Source organism: Pelophylax lessonae (assembly GCF_965119305.1).
Source record: "Pelophylax lessonae genome assembly, chromosome: 9".
NCBI lineage: Eukaryota > Metazoa > Chordata > Amphibia > Anura > Ranidae > Pelophylax > Pelophylax lessonae.
In genome coordinates, this window is record NC_138776.1 from 259,593,037 (window position 1) to 259,619,177 (window position 26,141).

A 26,141-nucleotide genomic window follows, 5' to 3' on the forward strand; every position below is an offset into this window, starting at 1 on the left:
AAAGCAACCCATGTTTTCCAATGTGTTTTGTACCATTAAGAATGAATGGCACCCCTAAAGAGCAGAGCATTTGTCTGAAACGAGCGCGATTTTGCACATGTTCCGTGACACACAGTAACAAGAACCAAGCCTTGGACAGGGGTGCCTCAAGACTGAAAATTATTTTCAAGGGCGCCCTGACTGAAAAAAAGTTTGAGAAACACGGGTTTAGATGATAGATGCACGATGTATCACCCTTGTAGAGTAATTCCCGGGTGCTCTGTGAATTTACATGGAAGAGATTAAATGGCCAAAATACAAGTAGTTATCGCAATTGGAGATGGGGGCAGGGTGGACCTTACTTCCCCTTTCTGCATGTTTGCAGGAAACCGACGATGAGTTAGCAGAAGTAACACAAGTAGTATGGGTGGAGGATGGGCTAGATATAAGAGAGCAATATCACATATTGTGCGCGGATCACTCTGACGGGAACTGATGAAAGAGAAGCATAGAACGTTGTATAACGTAAAATATCCAAGGTGAAAGGAGAAGGAAGGACAGAGCACACATCGCTGGAACACACAAAGAGGGTAGGAAGACTCTTTTTCTGATTGAACCGAAAAATCCGCAACCCTACCCCCCCCCCCCCCCCCCCCCCGTTATGTCCGTTCTCTTCCTCCATAGTCACTGTGGTGTCTTTATCTCCAACATCCACTACTACACACACCTAAAATACTATTATCAAGGGATTATTTTTTTACATGTAGCCAGATACGTCCAGAGCCTCTGGTTTATAGACCGGATGAATCCCTAATATAGAACCATTTATCTAACTGTCCATCCAGAGCCTCTGGTTTATAGACCGAATACATCCTAAATATAGAACCATTTATCTAACTGTCCATCCAGAGCCTCTGGTTTATAGACCGGATACATCCTAAATATGGAACCATTTATCCAACTGTCCATCCAGAGCCTCTGGTTTATAGACCGGATACATCCTAAATATAGAACCATTTATCCAACTGTCCATCCAGATCCTCTGGTTTATAGACCGGATGAATCCCTAATATAGAACCATTTATCCAACTGTCCATCCAGAGCCTCTGGTCCATAGACTGGATTCATCCTAAATATAGAACCATTTATCCAACTGTCAATCCAGAGCCTCTGGTTTATAGACCAGATACATCCTAAATATAGAACCATTTATCCAACTGTCCATCCAGAGCCTCTGGTTTATAGACCGGATACATCCTAAATATAGAACCATTTATCCAACTGTCCCTTCAGAGCCTCTGGTTTGTAGACCGGATACATCCTAAATATAGAACCATTTATCCAACTGTCCATCCAGAGCCTCTGGTTTATAGACCAAATACATCCTAAATATAGAACCATTTATCCAACTGTTCATCTAGAGCCTCTGGTTTATAGACCAAATACATCCTAAATATAGAACCATTTATCCAACTGTCCATCTAGAGCCTCTGGTTTATAGACCAAATACATCCTAAATATAGAGCCATTTATCCAACTGTCCATCCAGAGCCTCTGGTTTATAGACCAGATACATCCTAAATATAGAACCATTTATCCAACTGTCCCTTCAGAGCCTCTGGTTTGTAGACCGGATACATCCTAAATATAGAACCATTTATCCAACTGTCCCTTCAGAGCCTCTGGTTTGTAGACCGGATACATCCTAAATATAGAACCATTTATCCAACTGTCCATCCAGAGCCTCTGGTTTATAGACCAAATACATCCTAAATATAGAACCATTTATCCAACTGTCCATCTAGAGCCTCTGGTTTATAGACCAAATACATCCTAAATATAGAACCATTTATCCAACTGTCCATCCAGAGCCTCTGGTTTATAGACTTAGATACATGTATAGACTTGAATTAACAGAGGCATGGACTCCAGAGAGAGAGATATCATTTTGCCCCTGTATGAATCATTAGTAAGACCTCATCTGGAATATGCAGTTCAGTTTTGTGCACCAGTTCTTAATAAGGATATCAGGGAACTGGAGAAAGTGCAGAGAAGGGCAACCAAACTGATAAGAGGCATGGAGGAGCTCAGCTATGAGGAGAGATTAGAGGAACTGAATTTATTCTCTCTTGTGAATTGCCGCCGGTTCCACCCCCCTGCGTCGCAACGCTCGCAGGGAAGGAAACCGGAAGACAGGTGCCGGCATCGGCCGAGCACACAGCGGGAGGACGGCGGGAGGACGGCGGAAGGACGGTGGGAGGACAGCGGGAGGATGGCTGGAAGACGGTGGGAGGACAGCGGGGGAGGACGGCGGGGGATCGCAGGGGAAGGTGAGTTTTAAAATGTAAAAGAACAGATTTCAATGCAAAACAATGTACCGCTTTTAGCACAGAAATCTGGACATACTCAGACCGCCAGGGAGGTTAAGGGGGGATATGATCACCATGTATAAATACATAGGGGGGGTTATGATCACCATGTATAAATACATGGGGGGGGGTTATGATCACCATCAATAAATACATAAGGGGGGATATGATCACCATGTATAAATACATAAGGGGGGGTATGGTCACCATGTATAAATACATAAGGGGGGATATGATCACCATGTATAAATACATAAGGGGGGATATGATCACCATGTATAAATACATAAGGGGGGATATGATCACCATGTATAAATACATAAGGGGGGATATGATCTCCATGTATAAATACATAAGGGGGGATATGATCACCATGTATAAATACATAAGGGGGGATATGGTCACCATGTATAAATACATAAGGGGGTATATGATCACCATGTATAAATACATAAGGGGGGGATATGATCACCATGTATAAATACATAAGGGGGATATGATCTCCATGTATAAATACATAGGGGGGGATATGATCACCATGTATAAATACATAAGGGGGGATATGATCACCATGTATAAATACATAAGGGGGGATATGATCGCCATATATAAATACATAGGGGGGGATATGATCGCCATGTATAAATATATAGGGGGGGATATGATCACCATGTATAAATACATAAGGGGGGATATGATCACCATGTATAAATACATAAGGGGGGATATGGTCACCATGTATAAATACATAAGGGGGGGATATGATCTCCATGTATAAATACATAAGGGGGGATATGATCACCATGTATAAATACATAAGGGGGATATGGTCACCATGTATAAATACATAAGGGGGATATGATTACCATGTATAAATACATAAGGGGGGATATGATCGCCATGTATAAATACATAAGGGGGATATGATCAACATGTATAAATACATAGGGGGGAAATGATCGCCATGTATAAATATATAGGGGGGGATATGGTCGCCATGTATAAATACATAGGGGGGGATACGGTCACCATGTATAAATACATAAGGGGGATATGATCACCATGTATAAATACATAAGGGGGGATATGATCACCATGTATAAATACATAAGGGGGATATGATCTCCATGTATAAATACATAAGGGGTCCATATAGTGAACTTGGTGTTGAGTTGTTCTCTTTAAGGTCATCACAGAGGACAAGGGGGCGCTCTTTATGTCTAGAGGAAAAGAGATTTGGTCTCCAAATACGGAAAGGTTTCTTCACCGTAAGAGCTGTGAGAATGTGAAATAGACTTCCTCCAGAGGTGGTTCTGGCCAGCTCACTAGATTGCTTTAAAAAAGGCCTGGATTCTTTCCCAGGTGTACATAATATAACTGGGTACTAATATTTATGGGTAAAGTTGATCCAGGGAATATCCGATTGCCTCTCGGGGGATCAGGAAGGATTTTTTTTCCCCTGCTGTAGCAAATTGGATCATGCTTTGCTGGGGGGTTTTACACCTTCCTTTGGATCAACTGCGGGTATAGGGTTGTGTATACGGGAGTGGTCTTCATACTGTGGCCCTCTGCTTGCCTTTATCTGGCCCTTGGGACACTATTCCTCCCACTGATACAAGACACTATTCTGCCAACTGCCGCCAACAATGGGGCACCATTTCTCCCACTGACACCAATAAAGGGCAATATTAATCCGAAGGATACCAATGATGGGGCACTACTCCTCCACCCAATACCAAATGTGGCGATGTTTACACCCACTGATGCCAGGAAAACTTCCCCCTCCTGCTGGCCACAACGTGGCCCTCCTAAAGTCTGAAGGACAATAAATAAACTGGCCCTTTGTTTAGAAAGTTTGGAGACCCCTGGTATATGGGATGGTATGGTTGAGTTTTCTTTACTGTTTTTATTGGTTGATAACTGACTACTGTAACTATGTAACATGCTAGACAGGAAGTGAATGAAAGAAGTCCTAAATGCCCGTACACACGCACCGATTGTTGGCCGTAAATAGTCGGCCAACGTCCGATCGGCCGATTATCTTGTTAGTATGATGCTTCCGACAACCGAATGCGACTTTTCGGCTGAACAAAATCTGGTGTGCAGGCTATAAAATTTTTGTTGGCCAACAAAGAACGGCCGATTGTTCGTCAGTCAGTACAGATTTCAGCCGACAAAAATGTGATGATCAAGACTGGGCATGCTCAGTGAAGAAAAAACACACGAAAAGTAGACCAGAACATGACGTCACTTCTGCAGTTGGTTGTTGTTGGCCGACAAAATTCATGGGCAGTCTTGAGCACTTTTCAAGCAACAAAACAGCACCGGACAAAAGACGGCCGAACGGTCGGCCGACAATGGGTACGTACGGGGCTTAACTCTTCCCCAGTCATCGCAAGCCTAAAATGAAAGATTTTGGTGTGATTTGTTAGTTAAAGGGAATTTATGATGTCAGAACTCTGGAGGAACTCTGTGCAGACATTAATCATCCCAGTACAGTCCAGATAATTCTCAGTTTATTATCTGTCTACAGAGAGGAGAGTCCTGTATAGATCACATGACCACATCAATGAGGATGGAGACGAGGCAAAATCAGATGACTGAAAGGATATTGAACCTCACCCTGGAGATCATCTACCTGCTGACCGGAGAGGTGAGGAGGATTCTGGGAGGTCATATGACATCACTCTTATGTCTATTAAAGCGGAGTTCCGGGCACAGATGTCATTTTTTAATGAACATACCCCCGGGACAGTCAGGGCTAGCACATTCCACAATGGCTAGCCTCTGATCTGTCCCGGGTTCGCACTTACCTTTTAGAAGAAATACTTACTTATAAAATTTCTTCCACAGCGTTTCCATCTCTCTTGTGGGCAGCTGAAGCCGGCGCGGTCCTCTTCTGCGTCTTCTTCCGCATCTTCTTCTCCCAGAATGCGCCGCACCGGCCCCTCTCGTCACTTCCGGTGCGACGCCGCATTCCTAAACAGCTTCTGGGCATGCCCAGAAGCTGTTTAGCAGGGGAATGCTGCGTCGCCCGGAAGTGACGAGAGGGGCCGGTGCCGGCGCATTGATTCCTGGGAGCGATGACGTTTAGCTCCCAGGAATCATCGCAGCGCAGGAAGTGACGGGGTGAGCTGCGGCTCCGAGGGAGGAAGTACCCTGAGGTGAGTATTTACGATCGTCAATTACAAGGTGAGTTTTTTTTAAAAAAAAATCTAACTATCCAATTCCTTTTCAGGTTAGGCTGAACTAGCGGACGGGCACAAAAAAAAAATATTGTTTTTGTGTCCGGAACTCCGCTTTAACAAAACACAGACCTGACCGGAGAGGTGAGGAGGATTCTGGGAAGTCTGTAGTGATATGGGTTACTTTTTCTCTTTACACAGGATTATAATGTAGTGAGAAAAATATCTGGTGAACCATTAACACCCAGCAGCCGGGTTCACAGGACATCACCCATCACAGTGCCTTCACCTCACTGCCTGACCACAGAGGTAACCAGTGCCAAGAAGGTTCTAGAAGTCACCAACAAGATCACTGAGCTGCTGACAGGAGAGGTGAGCGGTGGCGGGAATTCTGGGACATTATCCAGTAACAGACAAGGGATGTGTCTGGATGGTGACTGTATCATTGTGTGTGTCAGGTTCCTATAAGGTGTCAGGATGTCACTGTCTATTTCTCCATGGAGGAGTGGGAGTATTTAGAAGGACACAAGGATCTCTACAAGGACGTCATGATGGAGAATCAGCAGCTTCTCAGTTATGTAAATATGAAACAAAAAAATGTCCTTAATGGGATATTAACACTCTCACTGGAGATCGTCTGTCTACTGACTGGAGAGGTGAGGAGGATTCTGGGAGTGTTTAATCATAATTAACTCTATTAATAAAACACAGACCTGACTTGTTAGGTGAGGAGGATTCTGATATTCTATTATTGGTGTATATTACAGGACTGTACTATAGTTATGAAGTCATCTATTGAGAATAATATAAGAAGGAGAAGTTCCCGATTGTCCACAAGACAAAGAGAAAGACAAGGCCCCATCTCCATGCATCCACCACCCCTCCTAACCCTACAGAAAAATAATGAGAAGAAGATTCTAGAAGTCACCAACAAGATCAGTGAGCTGCTGACAGGAGAGGTGAGTGGTGCTGGGAATTCTGGGACATTATCCAGTAACAGACAAGGGATGTGTCTGGATGGTGACTGTATCATTGTGTGTGTCAGGTTCCTATAAGGTGTCAGGATGTCACTGTCTATTTCTCCATGGAGGAGTGGGAGTATATAGAAGGACACAAGGATCTCTACAAGGACGTCATGATGGAGAATCAGCCGCCCCTCACATCACCGGGTAAGAGGAGACTTTATTGTAAAGGACAGAGCAGTACGGAGGATCCACCTAGATCCCCCATCATCTGATAAACACATAGAAACAATGTATTCAGTCAGTGTGTGTGTTTCCTACAGATGGATCCAGTAATGGGAACCCACCAGAGAGATGTCCCCGTCCTCTGTATTCCTGGGATTCCACAAAAGAAGGCCACACTATTTGTATATATATATATATATTGGGTATAGTCATCTAGAACCAGACTATCCCTCATCCACACAGGTCTTAAAAAAAGGCTCCCCTTCCATATACAGTGTTTTTTTTATTTTATTTAGTTACACACAAAGTATTTCTGTAAAGGAAATACTGAGAAATCTTACCTGTCGACAGCAAGAACATCATCGATGTACCCATCCCACCACCCAATGTATCTTGTGTATTGTGCCTAACAAATGAGGAGGAGATACTGTAAAACATTCAAAAGTTCCATCTCTATTCCTCGGTATAATGTCATGTTCCCAACAAATGAGGAGATACTGTACTCCATATTAAAAGGTCCATCTCCATTTCTCAATATAACATCATGTTCCCAACAAATGAGGAGGAGATACTGTACACCATATGAAAGGTCCATCTTCATTCCTCAATATAACGTCATGTTCCCAACAAATGAGGAGGAGATACTGTACACCATATGAAGGGTCCATTACCATTCATCAATATAACGTCATGTTCCCAACAAATGAGGAGGAGATACTGTACACCATATGAAAGGTCCATCTCCATTATTCATTATGTCATCGTGTTTTCAAGAAATGAGGTGGAGGAAGGTCCATCTCCTTTCTCAATTTCCAACATGAAAGTGCTTCAATATACAAAAAAGAAACTGTCCAGCAAACACACAATAATTCTCTTCCAGAAATTAATAAAAATGTTCTCGGTGCTCCACACCACCCGCTATGCCCCTCATTCACATCAGAGAACTGATCGTAATTCCATGACTCCTCACTTACCAATGGGACATTAAGAGCTTGTATCCATCAAGGGGAAGATCATCCAAGACCACCTTCCCGATGTCATCATTGTCAGCAGTGTAGCTCCTCCCCTTTCGGTCATCTTGCAGAGCTATCGGAGGTGCTCTCTGACATTGGCGGTATTCTATGTGCTGATTGGTGGAGAGCACTGCAGAACATGAATGCATGGCAGCCATCTCTGTTGATGTGCTGAGTCTGGGACTGATCTGAGGTGAGAAAATACCAGCAGGTATGGTATGAGATAACTGGAGAGGTAGTATAGAGGTGGTGGTCCTCGATGATCTTCCCTTTGGGGGATACAAGTGCCCAATGACCTATTGGTAGGTGAGGGGTCGTAGAATTCCAATGAGTTCTCCGATGTGAAGGTGGAGGATAGCGGGTGGTGTGGAGCACTGAGAGCATTTTTATTAAACTCTGGAAGAGAATTTTGCACACGAGAATAGAGGAGACATTGCACTGTGCACTTTGTGGTTGCAGCGTTGGACACTTTCGCTTGGTTTCTATCCATATTTTTCTCCTCTAATTGCCCCCAAATCCATGCCAGAGCTCCTATAAATTATTTGGTGTTGGACCAACATATATGACTCCTGAATGGAAGGTTATAACATTTCATGGTAAATTGTTTCTCCACAGGTGGACACAATGTCCGGAATACCTCTGAGGAACGTCTTATTTTATCTCCAGAAGATAATAACATTGTACAATATTCTCCAGGAGTAAATCCCGTTACTCCAAACACACATCCCGCACCTTACCAATTGGGGGGATCAATGGATCCCTCTAATCCTGAGGAATCTTCTGACAGATCACACACCAAGACTATAGGACCTCACAGTACAGATACTTCCATAGATCCATCTATTCCCCAGGAATCTTCTTTAAGCCATGAAGGAGATGATACAGAAGAGAGTTCATTGTCATGTTCAGTGTGCGGGAAATTGTTTACAAAAAAATGGGCACTTCTTTTGCACAAGAAAAATCACACGGGTGAACGTCCCTATTCATGTTCAGAGTGCGGGAAATGTTTCAGTCAAAAAGGACACCTTCTTGTACACCAGAGAATTCACACAGGTGAGCGTCCTTATTCATGTTCAGAGTGCGGAAAAAGTTTCACTCATAAAAATGGCCTTGCTGCACACCAGAAAATTCACACGGTCGAACGCCCCTATTTATGTTCAGAGTGCGGGAAATCTTTCATTGATAAAGGAGACCTTGTTAAACATCAAAGAATTCATACGGGTGAGTGTCCTTTTTCATGTTCACAGTGCGGGAAATCTTTCATTCATAAAGGAAACCTTGTTAGACACCAGAGAATTCACACGGGTGAGCGCCCTTATTCATGTTCACAGTGCGGGAAATCTTTCATAGATAAAGGAGAACTTGTTAAACATCAGAGAATTCACACGGGTGAGCGTCCCCATTCCTGTTCAGAGTGTGGGAAATCTTTCATTCATAAAGATGCCCTTGTTCAACACCAGAGAATTCACACGGGTGAGCATCCCCATTCCTGTTCAGAGTGTGGGAAATCTTTCATTCATAAAAATAACCTTGTTCAACACCATAGAATTCACACGGGTGAGCGTCCCCATTCATGTTCACAGTGCGGGAAATGTTTCAGTCAAAAAGGAACCCTTCTTGCACACCAGAGAATTCACACGGGGGAGCATCCCCATTCATGTTCACAGTGCGGGAAATGTTTCAGTCAAAAAGGAACCCTTCTTGGACACCAGAAAATTCACATGGGAGAGCGCCCCTATTCATGTTCAGAGTGCGGGAAATCTTTCAGTAGGAAAGGAAACCTTGTTCAACACCAGAGAATTCACACGGGTGAGCACCCCTATTCATGTTCAGAGTGCGGGAAATCTTTTATATCTAAAAGAGAATTTGTTAAACATCAGAATATTCACACCGGTGAGCATCCCCATTCATGTTCAGAGTGTGGGAAATCTTTCAGTAGGAAAGAAAACCTTGTTGAACACCAGAGAATTCACACCGGTGAACGCCCCTATTCATGTTCAGAGTGTGGGAAATCTTTCAGTAGGAAAGGAAACCTTGTTGAACACCAGAGAATTCACACGGGGGAGCACCCTTATTCATGTTCAGAGTGCGGGAAATGTTTCAAATTTAAAAGCGAAGTTGTTAAACACCAGAGAATTCACACGGGTGAGCGTCCCTATTCATGTTCAGAGTGTGGGAAATGTTTCATTGATAAAAGAAATCTTGTTAAACATCAGATGTTTCACACGGGTGAGCGTCCCTATTCATGTTCAGAGTGCGGGAAATCTTTCATTCGTAAAGCAAACCTTGTTCAACACCAGAGAATTCACATGGGTGAGCATCCTTATTCATGTTCGGAGTGCGGGAAATGTTTTGGTCACAAATCATCACTTGTTTCACACCAGAAAATTCACACAAGCTAACAACATTTTTCATGTTCATGATGTCTTGGGGGTGGGGCAACAATATTATTTTTCGGGTACTCTTTTGGTTTTGGGGCCTCCTGGAATTGAATTATAGTAATATGACCCACTAAACATACAGTGCTGACTCGGTCCCGCACTCATACAGACCGCACAATACAACTAAACTGTGCTAATACATGGCCAGATATGACCATACATGGACAACACTTCTTATTGGTTCCTGTACATTATTTCTTTTTTGATGTTTCACAGAAGAAGCCGGCTTTTCATTGGTCCATCCATTAAATAAAACATTTTCTAGTTTATGTTCTTCAGTTATATAAGAATTGATGTAGATTGTAGCTTTGTTTATATTCTTTGTTAATCGCTCATTCTGATTCTCTAAAATTAACCACTTGCCGACTACATACAATGGCAGTCAGCCCCTCACAGGCAAAGTGACGTAGGGGTACGTCACTAGCCTGTGAGGCTCTAGGGGGCGAGAATGCGCCGCCGGAGTTGCGCTCCTGCCCCCGCTCGTTCGCGGACCCCCCGCGCGTGTGACTGGCGGACCCGATGTCCGCCGGTCACTCGCGATCGTCGGGTGGAGAGGGAGAAAGGCAGGCGGCTAATGTAAACAAAGCCGCCTGTCATTCTCCGCTGTGTAAGAACAGAGATCATACGGTCCTGCTATGTAGGATCGTATTTCTCTGTTGTTACACAAACAGCCACATCCCTGCACAGTTAGAAACACGCCCCTAGGGACACACTTAACCCCTCCTTCTCCAATAAAGTTAACCCCTTCCCTGCCAGTGTCATTTTTACAGTAACAGTGCATATGTATAGCACTGATTACTGTAGTAATGTCACTGGTACCCCCAAAAGTGTCAAAAATGTCAGTCAAGGGTCCGATCTGTCCGCCGCAATGTCGCAGTCCCGCAAAAAAAAATCGCAGATCGCCGCTATTACTCGTTATAAAAAAAATGACAAAAATCTTTCCCTTAGTTAGTAAACGCAATAACTTTTGCGAAAACCAATCAAAATACGCTTATTGCGATTTTTTTTTTACCAAACATATGTAGCAGAAAACAAATTGGCCTAAAATGTTAAAAAATTTTGATTTTTACATTTTTTTTGGGGAATTTCATATAAAAAAATGTGAAAAATATTGTTATTTTTGCAAAATTGTCGTTCTTTTTTTGTTTATAGCGCATGATCAAAAAATCGCACAGGTGATCAAATAGCACCAAAAGAAAGCTCTGTTTGTGGGGAAAAAAAAGGATATCAATTTCATTTGGGTACAGCCTGGCACGACCACGCAATTGTCCGTTAAAGTCATGCAGTGCCGAATTGCAAAATAGGCCCTGGTCAGGAAGGGGGTAAAATCTTCCGGGGCTTAAGTGTTTAAACAAGAACGCTCCGCACTTTCCAATACTCTTCTCTCAGATTCCTGCAATCACTATGGAGAATTTCATTATTGAAGACAGATAGAGATTTCTTTTGGTTGTATTTTTTTTTTTTTACCATGTTTACTCTGTAAAGGAAAATAAAAATGTTTCTTTTAGTTTTTGTTATAAAGTTTGCAAATAAATAATCTTTCTTCAAAATATATTCTGCTACATTTCTTTTATAAAAAAAAACAAAAAACAAAAAAAAAAACAAATTTGTGTATATTATTTAGTCAGTGAGAGAGTTTTAGAGCCGGTTCACATTGCCGCGACTTGTCAGGCGACTTGTCAGTCTGACAAGTCGCGCTCCCTCGCGGTCCATTGACCGCTCGCTACAGGACCCATTCTAATAGGAGCGACACAAGTTGCTCCGACTTAGAAAAAGGGTCCTGTACTACTTCGGGGCGACCTCGGAGCGACTTGCATAGACTTCCATTATGTGAAGTCCCTGCAAGTCGCTCCGAAGTCGTGGTGCATTGTAATGCACAAGTCGCCCCCAAAGTAGTAAGGAGTCGTGTCGCCCCAGTGTGAACCGACTCTAAGAGTCTAAAAAGTGTGATAGAAATTTCTGGAAATCGGTCAATCCTGAGGTTCTGACGGCCGATCTCATTTCCTGAGACAGCAAAAATACCAGGACGGTACAAATACCCCCCAAAAAATCCTCGTTTTGGAAAGGAGACAGTCCAAGGTATTTACAAAGAGGCATGGAGAGTTTTTTGAAATTGTAAATTTTTGTCACAATTTATTTGTAAAAATGAAGAAAGTAAAAAAAATAACAATTCACAAGTTTTGTTGTTTTTATATAGTCCCCAGTGCTGTACAGCATTATCATATAACTGGTGTGGTGGTGATCAGGGACACTGACTGGTGTTGTTTTCCCCATTTTATTACATTTTTTTCTTCTTTTGTTTTTTTTACAATTTTTTGACATATTGTTATCAAAGCAATACAGTGTTACTATATTAACAGTAACACTGTACTACTCTGGGGAAGTGATCACTATTTTGTTTTCCATATTTCCCCCAGTGCTGTAAAGCATTATCATATAACTGGTGTGGTTGGTTTTTTTCAATGTTTTCATTTTTAATATATTTTTTTTAACATATTGTGACCAGAGCAATAGTGTTACCATAGTAACAGTAACACTGTACTACTCTGGGGAAGTGATCACAATTTTATTTTTATTTTTTTCTTACACATTATGATTGCTTATAGCAATGAATTTCATTGGTATAAGCAACCATGTTTACGAATTGAAACAGATTAATTCAGTGTCTTTTGTTGTTATTAGTGGTGATTGGCCAAAGCTAATCAGATGGCACAGATGGGCTGTGATTGGTCCTGTCTGTACCCTGTGATTGCACTGACCAATCACAGCTAGCAAAACACCTGTATACAAGGGATGGCATGAAAAGAATCCATCTATTGTTTACAATTGTCCTGTGATCTGCTGTGAGGAGAAATGATTAAGCGAGATACTTTATATACTTGGAGGGGGGATTTGGGGGATATTTTTTGAGAATGAGGGATTCATGCTGAGACATGGTACTCACACATCGAGGTAGCAGTGACATCAATTATAGACAAGAAAATTTCCCGATAGAGAGTATTGAATTCTGTTTAACACACAATTATTTCATGGTATTGGGACAATTTTATTTACAGTTTAGAGGCACGGCCATGGGAGCCAATTTTGCCCCAGGATATGCAAACCTGGGAAACAATGGGATACTGGGAGGATGAGCACATCTGAGCCAACAATCCCTATGCCAGACACCTTATATTCTATGACAGATATATCGATGATATCCTGCTGATTTGGGACAGTGGCCCAGATGTGTTCTCCTCCTTTGTGGCCCACTATAACAACAATTCAATGGGCCTGTTATTTACCCATGTCTTGGATCCCAACAAACTGGTGTTTTTGGACTTAGTCCTAATTCACGAGGACAAAATTATTACCAATAGGAACCATGTTAAACCCACCGATGGTAACTCATACCTTCATTTTTCCAGCTGTCACCACCCGACATTGAGGAAAATGATTCCCAGTGGCCAGTTTCACAGACTAAGGAGAAACTGTACTAAGGTCAATGATTATGATGTCCAGGGAGCCTTAATGGCACAGAAGTTCTTGGAAAAAGGGTAATCTCAGGGACTTATACAAAAGGCCTTTGATTCATATAGAACATCCACATGAAGAAACTCATTCAATCGAAAGAGAATAACAATACGGTCAGGTTTAATACTACCTATAATGATCACTATAAGGAAATATCCAGAATTATTCGTAAACATTTTAACATTCTGAAATTTGATCACAGATTAGGCCCTTCTTTACTGTCTGCACCACAGGTCACGTTTCGAAGGGCACGAACTATGAAGAACATCCTAGCCCCCAGTAAATTGAAAAATTACTAACGACAGACCCTTACCAGACATCAGGGCTTATTTTGAAAATAGGACGGGGGTGTTTCAATGTAGGAAAAGGGGCTGTCTCACATCACACATGGACGTTCCACCGTTAATGACACAACAGTCAACGGCCACCATTATTTTCCAGTACTGCCTTAACCCTCTTGGGCATGGAGTTCCCCAGAGCTTCACAGGTTGCCACTGGAGTCCTCTTCCACTCCTCCATGATGACATCACGGAGCTGGTGGATGTTAGAGACCTTGCGCTCCTCCACCTTTCGTTTGAGGATTCCCCACAGATGCTCAATAGGGTTTAGGTCAGGAGACATGCTTGCTCAGTCCATCACCTTTACCCTTAGCTTCTTTAGCAAGGCAGTGGTCATCTTGGAGGTGTGTTTGAGGTCGTTATCATGTTGAAATACTGCCCTGGGGCCCAGTCTCTGATCTGAAGGGAGGGGATCATGCTCTGCAGTATGTCACAGTACATGTTGGTATTCATGGTTCCCTCAATGAATTGTAGCTCCCCAGTGCTGGCAACACTCATGCAGCCCCAGACCATGACACTCCCACCACCATGCTTGACTGTAGGCAAGATACACTTGTCTTTGTACTCCTCACCTGGTTGCCGCCACACACGCTTGCCACCATCTTAACCAAATAAGTTTATCTTGGTCTCCTCAGACCACAGGACATGGTTCCAGCAATCCATGTCCTTAGTCTGCTTGTCTTCAGCAAACTGTTTGCTGCTTTTCTTGTGAATCATCTTTAAAGAGGCTTCCTTCTGGGACGACAGCCATGCAGACTAATTTGATACAGTTTGCAGATACAGTGTGGGGCTTATGGTCTGAGCACTGACAGGCTGACCCCTTACTCCTTCAACCTCTAGCAGCACTCATATGTCTTTTACCCAAAGACAACCTCTGGTTATGACGCTGAGCATGTGCACTCAACTTCTTTGGTTGACCATGGCGAGGTTTGTTCTTATTGGAACCTGTCCTGTTAAACCACTGTATGGTCTTGGACACTGTGCTGCAGCTCAGTTTCAGGGTCTTGGCAATTTTCTTATAGCCTAGGCCATCCATGTAGAGCAACAATTCTTTTTTTCAAATCCTCAGAGAGTTATTTGCCATGAGGTGCCATGTTGAACTTCCATTGACCAGTATGAGAGAGTGAGAGAGCGATAACACCAAATGTAACACACCTGCTCCCCATTCACACCTGAGACCTTGTAACACTAAAGAGTCACACAACACTGGGGAGGGAAAATGGCTAATTGGACCCAATTTGGACATTTTCACATGAACATGGTTTCCTATGAATGTAGTTCACATCTGTGAGTTTTGCAGCACTGTGTGTTTTTTTGGAAAGGGTCAGGGACTTTTTATCCCACAGCAGATTGCATTTTGCATGTAACGAGAATTCAAGTGAGCTGTACCAAAAAGCAAGCGTTGTGTTTTTTTATTGCCTTTTTTGTGGTGTTTTGCGTTTTTTTTCTAAAATATTTTTAACTCACTGTGTATAGCTGGTTGCCAAGAAGCCGCCACATCCTTATCAACCACTGACAGCTGAATGTAAAAAAAAATTGCTGGAAAAATAAATCTAGAAACAAATGGCATGGGGTCCCCCCACAATTCATACCAGACCCTGTTTCAAGCATGGAGATCGGTAGGTCAGAAAAGGGAGGGGATAAGCGAGCTTCCCCTCCTGAACCATACCAGGCTGTATGCCCTCAACATGGAGGGCTTTTGGGGAGAGGGCCCCCCCTCATCTACAAGCACCTTGTTTCCATGTTGATGGGGACAAGGGCCTCTTCCTCACAACCCTGGGCGGTGGTTGTGGAGGAGGGGGTCTGTGGGTAGGGGGCTTATCGAAATCTTGAAACTCTCTTTAATAAGAGGGCCCCCCGAGCCCACTCCTTAACAACCAGCTATTTAATGTTTGTTGCTGAAAAGCAAAAACGCACAACACTTGGTGCGGGTCTATTAAAGTCTTTTACACACAAAACGCAATCTGCTGTGAGAAAAAAATCCTTGACCCTTTCCAAAAACGCACGGGCTGAAAATCTTACAGATGTGAACGTGTACCATAGGAAACAATGTTAAATGGCCTGTAGTACGTTTCTGCAAATTGCAAAATGCACTACAATACGCATAGGCGTAAACCTAGTGTCACGGGGGGGGGGGGGAATATACCGGAGCTCTGACAGAATGTGAACCTTCTGTGGGTATAAATGGAGTCTTGACAAAGACCAGGGAAACCCCTTGCTTACTTGTAAGCAGTTTAGATGATAGATACACGATGTATCCCCCTTGTGGAGTAATTCCCAGGTGCTCTGTGAATTTATTTGAAAGAGATTTAATGGCTAAAATACAAGTAGTTATAGCAATTGGAGATGGGGGGAGGGTGGAACTTACTTCCCCTTTCTGCATGTTTGCAGGAAATGAGTTCTGAGTTAGCAGAAGTAGCACAGGAAGTATGGGTGGAGGATGGGCTAGATATAAGATAGCAATATCACATATTGTGCGCGGATCACTCTGACGGGAACTGATTAAAGAGAAGCATAGAATATTGTATAACGTAAAATAACCAAGGTGAAAGGAGAAGGAAAGACAGAGCACACATCGCTGGAACACACAAAGAGGGTAGGAAGATTATTTTTCTGTTTAAACCAAAAAATCCCCCCCCCCCCCCCCCCCAGTTATCTCCGTTCTCTTCTTCCATAGTCACTGTGCTGTCTTTATCTCCAACATCCACTACTACACACACCTAAAATACTGTTATCAGGAGATATTTTTTTTACATGTGCCCAGATATGTCCAGAACCTCGGGTTTATAGACCAGATGCATCCTAAATATAGAACCATTTATCCAACTGTCCATCCAGAGCCTCTGGTTTATTGACCAGATCCATCCTAAATATAGAACCATTTATCCAACTGTCCATCCAAAGCCTCTGGTTTATAGACCAGATCCATCCTAAATATGGAACCATTTATCCAACTGTCCATCCAGGGCCTCTGGTTTATAGACCGGATATATCCTAAATATAGAACCATTTATCCAACTGTCCATCCAGGGCCTCTGGTTTATAGACCGGATACATCCTAAATATAGAACCATTTATCCAACTGTCCATCCAGAGCCTCTGTTTTATAGACTTAGAGACATGTATAGACTTGTATTAACAGAGGCATGGACTCCAGAAAGAGAGATATAATTTTGCCCCTGTACGAATCATTAGTAAGATCTCATCTGGAATATGCAGTTCAGTTTTGGGGACCAGTTCTTAAAAAGGATACTGGAGAAAGTGCAAAGAAGGTCAACCAAACTGATAAGAGGCATGGAGGACCTCAGCTATGAGGAGAGATTAGAGGAACAGAATTTATTCTCTCTTGAGAAGAGGAGATTAAGGGGGGATATGATAAATATGTATAAGTACATAAGGGATTCATATAGTGAACTTGGTGTTGAGTTGTTCACTTTAAGGTCATCACAGAGGACATTGGGGCACTCTTTCCGTCTAGAGGAAAACAGACTTTGTCTCCAAATACAGAAAGGTTTCTTCACCGTAAGAGCTGTGAAAATGGGGAATAGACTCCCTCCAGAGGTGGTTCTGGCCAGCTCACTAGTGTAAGATTCTGGTACCTTTGGTACCCTTATTTACCATTTTCCTTTCAACATTGCGTCCCACCTTTCTAGTTAGGTGGAACGCATACACCTTTAAGACGGATGACGTCATCGCTGAGCGCCGCTGAGCGGCTATTTCAATTCGCCGGTGTTCTCTCTCACGTTGTTCGTTCAATGTGTGCCTACATGCTTACAAGCCTTGTCTTGCTGTCGGAACCTCCAGCTATTTGCCTTTACCTGGAACAGACCGGAACCTCGCAACTGATCCCGTATCTCGCTACCGGATCACTCCCTCACTACTGGACCCCTCTACTTACTAAACCTTACTAGTGATAAGTACCCAACAGGGGAATCCTCCATAACTAACTTACACTATCATCTTCTGCACATTAAGGACTGTTACTATCTATGCATACTAATTCTACCATCTATCCTTGCACTGGGTTAGTCTATCCTGTATATGTCATCTGCTGTCCTTACCACCTGTTACCATACATGATTACTAACCTATCTGCATTCTACCTATTACCATCTACTACTCTCCTGAACATTACTATCAAGTGCTTACCATTACTGTCACTGCTCACACCTGTCCCTTCAGCACATCACCTCCATGCTATCATATACATCCTATCACTCCAGGAACATCTTATTGAGTGTGTGTATATCTGTATGCTGAAGCAGACAGGCCCACAGTGATGAGTCTGGAGAGTTGGATCTGGTATTCCAACACATCTCTACATGACTACTCAGTGGAGATTCTGCAGCTGCAAATCCAGCTTACAATAAAAACGCAGGAGCGTTACAACTAGATTGCTTAAAAAAGGCCTGGATTCTTTCCTAGTTATACATAATATAAATGGCTACTATCATGTATAGGTAAAGTGGATCCAGGGAATATCCGATTGCCTCTTTGGGGATCAGGAAGGAGTTTTTTTCCCCTGTTGTAGCAAATTGTATCATGCTTTGCTGGGGTTTTTTCGCCTTCCTTTGGCTCAACTGCTGGTATAGGATTGTGTATATAGGATTGTATGGTTGGGTTTTCTTTACTGTTTTTTATTGGTTGTGCTAGATGGACTTGTGTATTTTTTTCGAACTGACTAACTATGTAACATGCTGGACAGGAAGTGAAAGAAAGAAGTCCTAACTCTTTCCCAGTCATTGCAAGCCTAAAATGAAAGATTTTGGTGTTATTTGGTATTTAAAAGGGAATTTCTGATGTCAGAACTCTGGAGGAACTCTGTGCAGGCATTATTTATCCCAGTACGGTCCAGATAATTCTCAGTTTATTATCTCTCTACAGAGAGGAGAGTCCTGTATAGATCACATGACCACATCAATCAGGATGGAGACGGGGCAAAATCAGATGACTGAAAGGATATTGAACCTCACCCTGGAGATCATCTACCTGCTGACCGGAGAGGTGAGGAGGATTCTGGGAGGTCACATGACATCACTCTTATGTCTATTAACAAAACACAGACCTGACCGGAGAGGTCAGGAGGATCCTGGGAAGTCTGTATTGATATTTATTACTTTTTCTCTTTACACAGGATTATAAGGTAGTGAGAAATATATCTGGTGAACCAATAACACCCAGGACATCACTCATCACAATGCCTCCACTTCACTGCCTGACAACAGAGGTAACCAGTGCCAAGAAGGTTCTAGAAGTCACCAACAAGATCACTGAGCTGCTGACAGGAGAGGTGAGTGGTATCGGGAATTCTGGGACATTATCCAGTAACAGACAAGGGATGTGTCTGGATAGTGACTGTATCATTGTGTGTGTCAGGTTCCTATAAGGTGTCAGGATGTCACTGTCTATTTCTCCATGGAGGAGTGGGAGTATTTAGAAGGACACAAGGATCTCTACAAGGACGTCATGATGGAGAATCAGCAGCTTCTCAATTATGTAAATATGAAAAAAAAAAATGTCCTTAATGGGATATTAACACTCACGCTGGAGATCGTCTGTCTACTGACTGGAGAGGTGAGGAGGATTCTGGGAGTATTTAATCATACTTAACTCTATTAATAAAACATCTGATATTCTATTATTGGTGTATATTACAGGACTGTACTATAGTTATGAAGTCATCTATTGAGAATAATATAAGAAGGAGAAGTCACCGCTTGTCTACAAAGCAAAGAGAAAGGCAAAGCCCCATCACCATGCATTCACCACCCCTCCTAACCCTACAGAAAAATAATGAGAAGAGGATTCTAGAAGTCACCAACAAGATCAGTGAGCTGCTGACAGGAGAGGTGAGTGGTGCTGGGAATTCTGGGACATTATCCAGTAACAGACAAGGGATGTGTCTGGATGGTGACTGTATCATTGTGTGTGTCAGGTTCCTATAAGGTGTCAGGATGTCACTGTCTATTTCTCCATGGAGGAGTGGGAGTATATAGAAGGACACAAGGATCTCTACAAGGACGTCATGATGGAGAATCAGCCGCCCCTCACATTACCGGGTAAGAGGAGACTTTATTGTAAAGGAGAGAGCAGTACGGAGGGTCCACCTAGATCCCCCATCATCTGATAAACACATGGAAACAATGTATTCAGTCAGTGTGTGATTCCTACAGATGGATCCAGTAATGGGAATCCACCAGAGAGATGTCCCCGTTCTCTGTATTCCCGGGATTCCACACAGGAAGGCCAAACTATTTGTATATATATATATATATATATATTGGGTATAGTCATCTAGAACCAGACTATCCCTCATCCACACAGGTCTTAAAAAAAGGCTCCACTTCCATATGCAGAGGTTTTTTTTTTATTTAGTTACACACAAAGTTTGCTGCTCATGTATAAAATAGAACACATCACATCCGTCTGTAAAAGAAATACTGAGAAATCTTAACTATCGACAGCAAGAACATCCCACCCCACCACCCAATGTATCTCGGGTATTGTGTCTAACAAATGAGGTGGAGTTACTGTAAAACATCTCTATTCCTCGGTATAACATCAAGTTCCCAACAAATGAGAAGATACTGTATGTAACGGATCAACCGGCACCTCGACTGGGTACCTCCGTTGATGGATGCTCCTAGTGCTTCCCGAGGGCTCCAAGCACTCCACCAGACACCATAACCACCTCAGACCCCATGAACCGCCGCAGCTTGGTTGGGGTCTCGCCGTCTCCTACCCACCCTTGACCTACGACAAGGCTCCAGGTTCCCGTGGGTGAACCTCTCTTTCCCCAGAGAGTGAAGCAGGAACAAGCTCTTACAAGAGCTTAGTGATTATTCAAGGGAGTGTGAATAGCATAGCAATCCCTTGTAGCAGATTCCCCCAAACATGAGTCGAGACTTCATGAAGTGTAAAAACAGACACATGCACAAAGAGATATACACTATGGGACAATCCCCCCTCCCCATTAGCAGCCAATCCATATACACATATACATCCCATAATAAGTTTATCTTAAGGCAGACAGAAACAATAGAACAAAGGAATACAGGCACTTACCAATAACAAACCCCGCCTCACCATCTAGCAATCTGAAAAGTCAAACCATTCATCTTCCTACATTTCCTGAGAGATATTACTGACAAATATTACTGTCCCAATCTGAAGCAATTCACACCATTAATTATCTGTCTTTCACTCCCAGTGAAGATGAACACAGTCACAAAGTACTCCAAATTAAAAGGTCCATCTCCATTCCTCAAAAGAACATCATGTTCCCAACAAATGAGGAGGAGGTACTGTATACCATATGAAAGGTCCATTACCATTCCTCAATATAACATCATGTCCCCAACAAATGAGGTGGGGATTCTATGCACCATATGAAAGGTCCATCTCCATTCCTCAATATAACGTCATGTTCCCAACAAATGAGGTAGAGATTAGGGATCGACCGATTATGGGCAACACTGATATATCGGGGGCCGATATGCACTTTCCCTGATATATCGGAATCGGCCTTTGGATTTACTGATATTGCCGATAATTCGGGAGAGTGCTTGTCCTGGGGTGATGCCTGCAGCTAGACCGGTGTCCATAGCCGATGGTCGGCTGACTTGTAATGACAACCGATGCGGCTGAGAAGCTGCTTGGCTGTTATTACAAGGAGCGGGAGGGGATGTCCCCCCCCTCCCGTCGCCTTCCGTGGTTTGCCCGGGTCTCCTGTCCCACTGGGAGACCCAGGCATCCTACCTCCTCCGCTGCCGAAGAGAAGACCTGGTGTACTGCGTCTCCATGTAAAAAACCCAGAAGTGATGTCATGACATCACTTCCGGGTACTTGGCGCCGAATTAAAAAAACTGACAGCATTCAAAACAGCCAAACTTGACGTTTTGAATGCTTTTCGGTGCCGAGGAGGGGTTTGGGGTCTTTTAGACCCCCAGATCCCTCCACAAGAGTACCTTTATGTCTGGAAATTTCGGCAGATATTGGCCGATACTGATATCCGATTACCAAAATATCGGTATTGGCATTAAAAAAACGATATCGGTCGATCACTAGTAGAGATACTGTACACCACATTAAAGGTCCATCTTTATTCCTCAATATAACGTCATGTTCCCAACAAATGAGGAGGAGATACTGTACACCATATGAAAGGTCCATCTCCATTCCTCAATATAATGTCATGTTCCCAACAAATGAGGAGGAGATACTGTACACCATATGAAAGGTCCATCTCCATTCCTCAATATAATGTCATGTTCCCAACAAATAAGGAGGAGATACTGTACAACATATGAAAGTTCCCTCCCCATTCCTCAATATAACGTCATGTTCCTAACAAATGAGGAGGAGATACTGTACACCATATGAAAGTTCCCTCCCCATTCCTCAATATAACGTCATGTTCCTAACAAATGAGGAGGAGATACTGTACACCATATGAAAGGTCCATCTCCATTCTTCAATATATTATCATGTCTCTAGCAAATGAGGAGGAGATACTGTACACCATATAAAAGGTTGATCTCCATTATTAATTATGTCATCGTGTTTTCAAGAAATGAGGTGGAAGAAGGTCCATCTCCTTTCTCAATTTCAAACATGAAAGTGATTGAATATACAAAAAAGAAACTGTTCAGCGCTCCAACCACACAATAATTTTCTTCCAGAGATGAATAAAAATGCTCTCAGTGCCCCACACCACCCTCTATCCCCCATCTTCACATCAGGGGACTGACTGTAATTCCGTCACTCCTCACTTACCAATGGGACATTAAGAGCTTGTATCTATCAAGGGGAAGATCATCCAAGACCACCTTCCCGATGTCATTATTGTCAGCAGTGCGGCTCCTCCCCTTTCGGTCATCTTGTAAAGCTATCGGAGGTGCTCTCTGACGTTGGCGGTATTCTATGTGCTGATTGGTGGAGAGCCCTGCAGAACATGAATGCATGGCAGCCATCTTTGTTGATGTGTCGGAGTCTGGGACTGATCTGAGGTGAGAAGATACCGGCAGGTATGGTATGAGATAACTGGAGAGGTAGTATAGAGGTGGTGGTCCTCGATGATCTTCCTTTTGGGGGATACATTTGGGGGCCTAATGACCTATTGGTAAGTGAGGGGTCATAGAATTCCAATGAGTTCTCCGATGTGAAGGTGGAGGATAGCGGGTGGTGTGGAGCACTGAGAGCATTTTTATTAAACTCTGGAAGAGGATTTTGCACACGAGAATAGAAGAGACATCGCTCTGTGCACTTTGTGGTTGCAGCACTGGACACTTTCGCTTGGTTTCTATCCATATTTTTCTCCTCTAATTGCCCCCAAATCCATGCCAGAGCTCCTATAAATTATTTGGTGTTGGACCAACATATATGAGTCCTGAATGGAAGGTTATAACATTTCATGGTAAATTGTTTCTCCACAGGTGGACACAATGTCCGGAATACCTCTGAGGAACGTCTTATTTTATCTCCAGAAGATAATAACATTGTACAATATTCTCCAGGAGTAAATCCCGTAACTCCAAACACACATCCCGCACCTTACCAATTGGGGGGATCAATGGATCCCTCTAATCCTGAGGAATCTTCTGACCGATCACACACCAAGACTATAGGACCTCACAGTACAGATTCTTCCATAGATCCATCAATTTCCCAGGAGTCTTCTTTAAGACATGAAGGAGTTCACACAGAAGAGAGATCATTGTCATGTTCAGTGTGTGGGAAATTGTTTACAAAAAAATGGGCACTTCTTTTGCACAAGAAAAATCACACGGGTGAACGTCCCCATTCATGTTCAGAGTGCGGGAAATGTTTCAGTCAAAAAGGAACCCTTCTTGTACACCAGAAAATTCACACTGGTGAGCGTCCTTATTCATGTTCAGAGTGTGGGAAATGTTTCATTCAGAAAAGACACCTTCTTGTACACCAGAGAATGCACACAGGTGAGCGTCCTCATTCATGTTCAGAGTGCGGAAAAAGTTTCACTCAGAAAGATGGCCTTGCTGCACACATGAAAATTCATACGGGCGAACGCCCTTATTCATGTTCAGAGTGCGGGAAATCTTTCATTGATAAAGGAGACCTTGTTAAACATCAGAGAATTCACACGGGTGAGCGTCCTTTTTCATGTTCACAGTGCGGAAAATCTTTCATTCAAAAACCAAACCTTGTTCAACACCAGAAAATTCACACGGGTGAACGTCCTTATTCATGTTCACAGTGCGGGAAATCTTTCATTCATAAAGGAAACCTTGTTAAACACCAGAGAATTCACACGGGTGAGCGCCCTTATTCATGTTCACAGTGTGGGAAATCTTTCATAGATAAAAGAGAACTTGTTAAACATCAGAGAATTCACACGGGTGAGCGTCCCCATTCCTGTTCAGAGTGCGGGAAATCTTTCATTGATAAAAGAGAACTTGTTAAACATCAGAAAATTCACACGGGTGAGCGTCCCCATTCCTGTTCAGAGTGCGGGAAATCTTTCATTCATAAAGAAAACCTTGTTCAACACCAGAGAATTCACACAGGTGAGCGTGCCTATTCATGTTCAGAGTGCGGGAAATCTTTCAGTGCAAAAGGAACCCTTCTTGAACACCAGAGAATTCACACGGGTGAGCGCCCCTATTCATGTTCAGAATGCGGGAAATCTTTCAGTGCAAAAGGAACCCTTCTTGAACACCAGAGAATTCACACAGGCGTGCGCCCCTATTCATGTTCAGAGTGCGGGAAATCTTTCACACTTAAAACAAACCTTGTTCAACACCAGAAAATTCACACGGGCGAACGCCCTTATTCATGTTCAGAGTGCAGGAAATCTTTCATAACTAAAAGAGAAGTTGTTAAACATCAGAAAATTCACACCGGTGAGCGTCCTTATTCATGTTCAGAGTGCGGGAAATCTTTTATTCATAAAGAACAACTTGTTAGACACAAGAAAATTCACACGGGTGAACGCCCCTATTCATGTTCAGAGTGCGGGAAATCTTTCAATAGGAAAGAAAACCTTGTTGAACACCAGAGAATTCACACGGGTGAACGCCCTTATTCATGTTCAGAGTGCGAGAAATGTTTCATTGATAAAAGAAAACTTGTTAAACATCAGAGAATTCACACGGGTGAGCGTCCCTATTCATGTTCAGAGTGCGGGAAATATTTCATTCTCAAAGAAAACCTTATTCAACACGAGAGAATTCACACAGGTGAGCGTCCTTATTCATGTTCAGAGTGTGGCAAATGTTTCAGTAGAAAAGAACAGCTTCTTAGACACCAGAGAATTCACACAGGTGAGCGTCCTTATTCATGTTCAGAGTGCGGGAAATCTTTCAGTAATACAGCACACCTTGTTGAACACCACAGAACTCACACAGGCGAGCGTCCTTATTCATGTTCAGAGTGCGGGAAAAGTTTTGGTCACAAATCAACACTTGTTTCACACCAGAAAATTCACACAAGCTAACAACATTTTTCATGTTCATGATGTCTTGGGGGCGGGGCAACAATATTATTTTTCAGGTACTCTTTTGGTTTTGGGGCCTCCTGGAATTGAATTATAGCAATATGACCCACTAAACATACAGTGCTGACTTGGTCCCGCACTCACACAGACCGCACCATACAATTAAACTGTGCTAATACATGGTCAGATATGACCATACATGGACAACACTTCTTATTGGTTCCTGTACATTATTGCTCTTTTGATGTTTCATGGAAGAAGCTTTTCATTGGTCCATCCATTAAATAAAACATTTTCTAGTTTATGTTCTTCAGTTATATAAGATTTGATGTAGATTGTAGCTTTGTTTATATTCTTTGTTAATCGCTAATTCTGATTTTCTAAAATAAACAAGAACGCTCCGCACTTTCCAATACTCTGCTCTCAGATTCCTGCAATCACTATGGAGAATTTCATTATTGAAGACAGATAGAGATTTATTTTGGTTGTATTTGTATTTTTTTTTTTTATCATGTTTACTCTGTAAAAGGGAAAAAAAATGTTTCTTTTAGTTTCTGTTATAAAATTTTGCTAATAAATAATCTTTTTTCAAAATATATTCTGCTACATTTCTTTCATAAAATTAAAGAAAAAAAAAATCAGT

General features: G+C 42.6%; 3 protein-coding genes across 3 annotated transcripts in view; all 3 read left to right on the forward strand.

The window, feature by feature from the left end:
• LOC309564412 (uncharacterized protein) overlaps window positions 1–26,141 on the forward strand; it is a 1,531,146-nt gene that overhangs the window by 824,169 nt on the left and 680,836 nt on the right. Inside the window, 1 exon segment of the mRNA XM_082269040.1 lies at window positions 9,502–9,884. Coding sequence (XP_082125166.1) covers window positions 9,502–9,884 — 383 coding nt within the window.
• Window positions 1–26,141, forward strand: part of LOC309562930 (uncharacterized protein) — a 123,700-nt gene that overhangs the window by 43,740 nt on the left and 53,819 nt on the right. The window lies entirely within an intron of this gene.
• LOC309563451 (uncharacterized protein) lies at window positions 13,539–25,539 on the forward strand (the record flags this gene model as incomplete). Its single annotated transcript, XM_082267844.1, has 6 exons — window positions 13,539–13,556; window positions 19,160–19,315; window positions 19,961–20,084; window positions 20,199–20,245; window positions 22,522–22,612; window positions 23,460–25,539. 6 exons carry the CDS (start codon window positions 13,539–13,541, stop codon window positions 25,496–25,498), a joined length of 2,475 nt encoding a protein of 824 aa, XP_082123970.1. The 3' UTR covers window positions 25,499–25,539.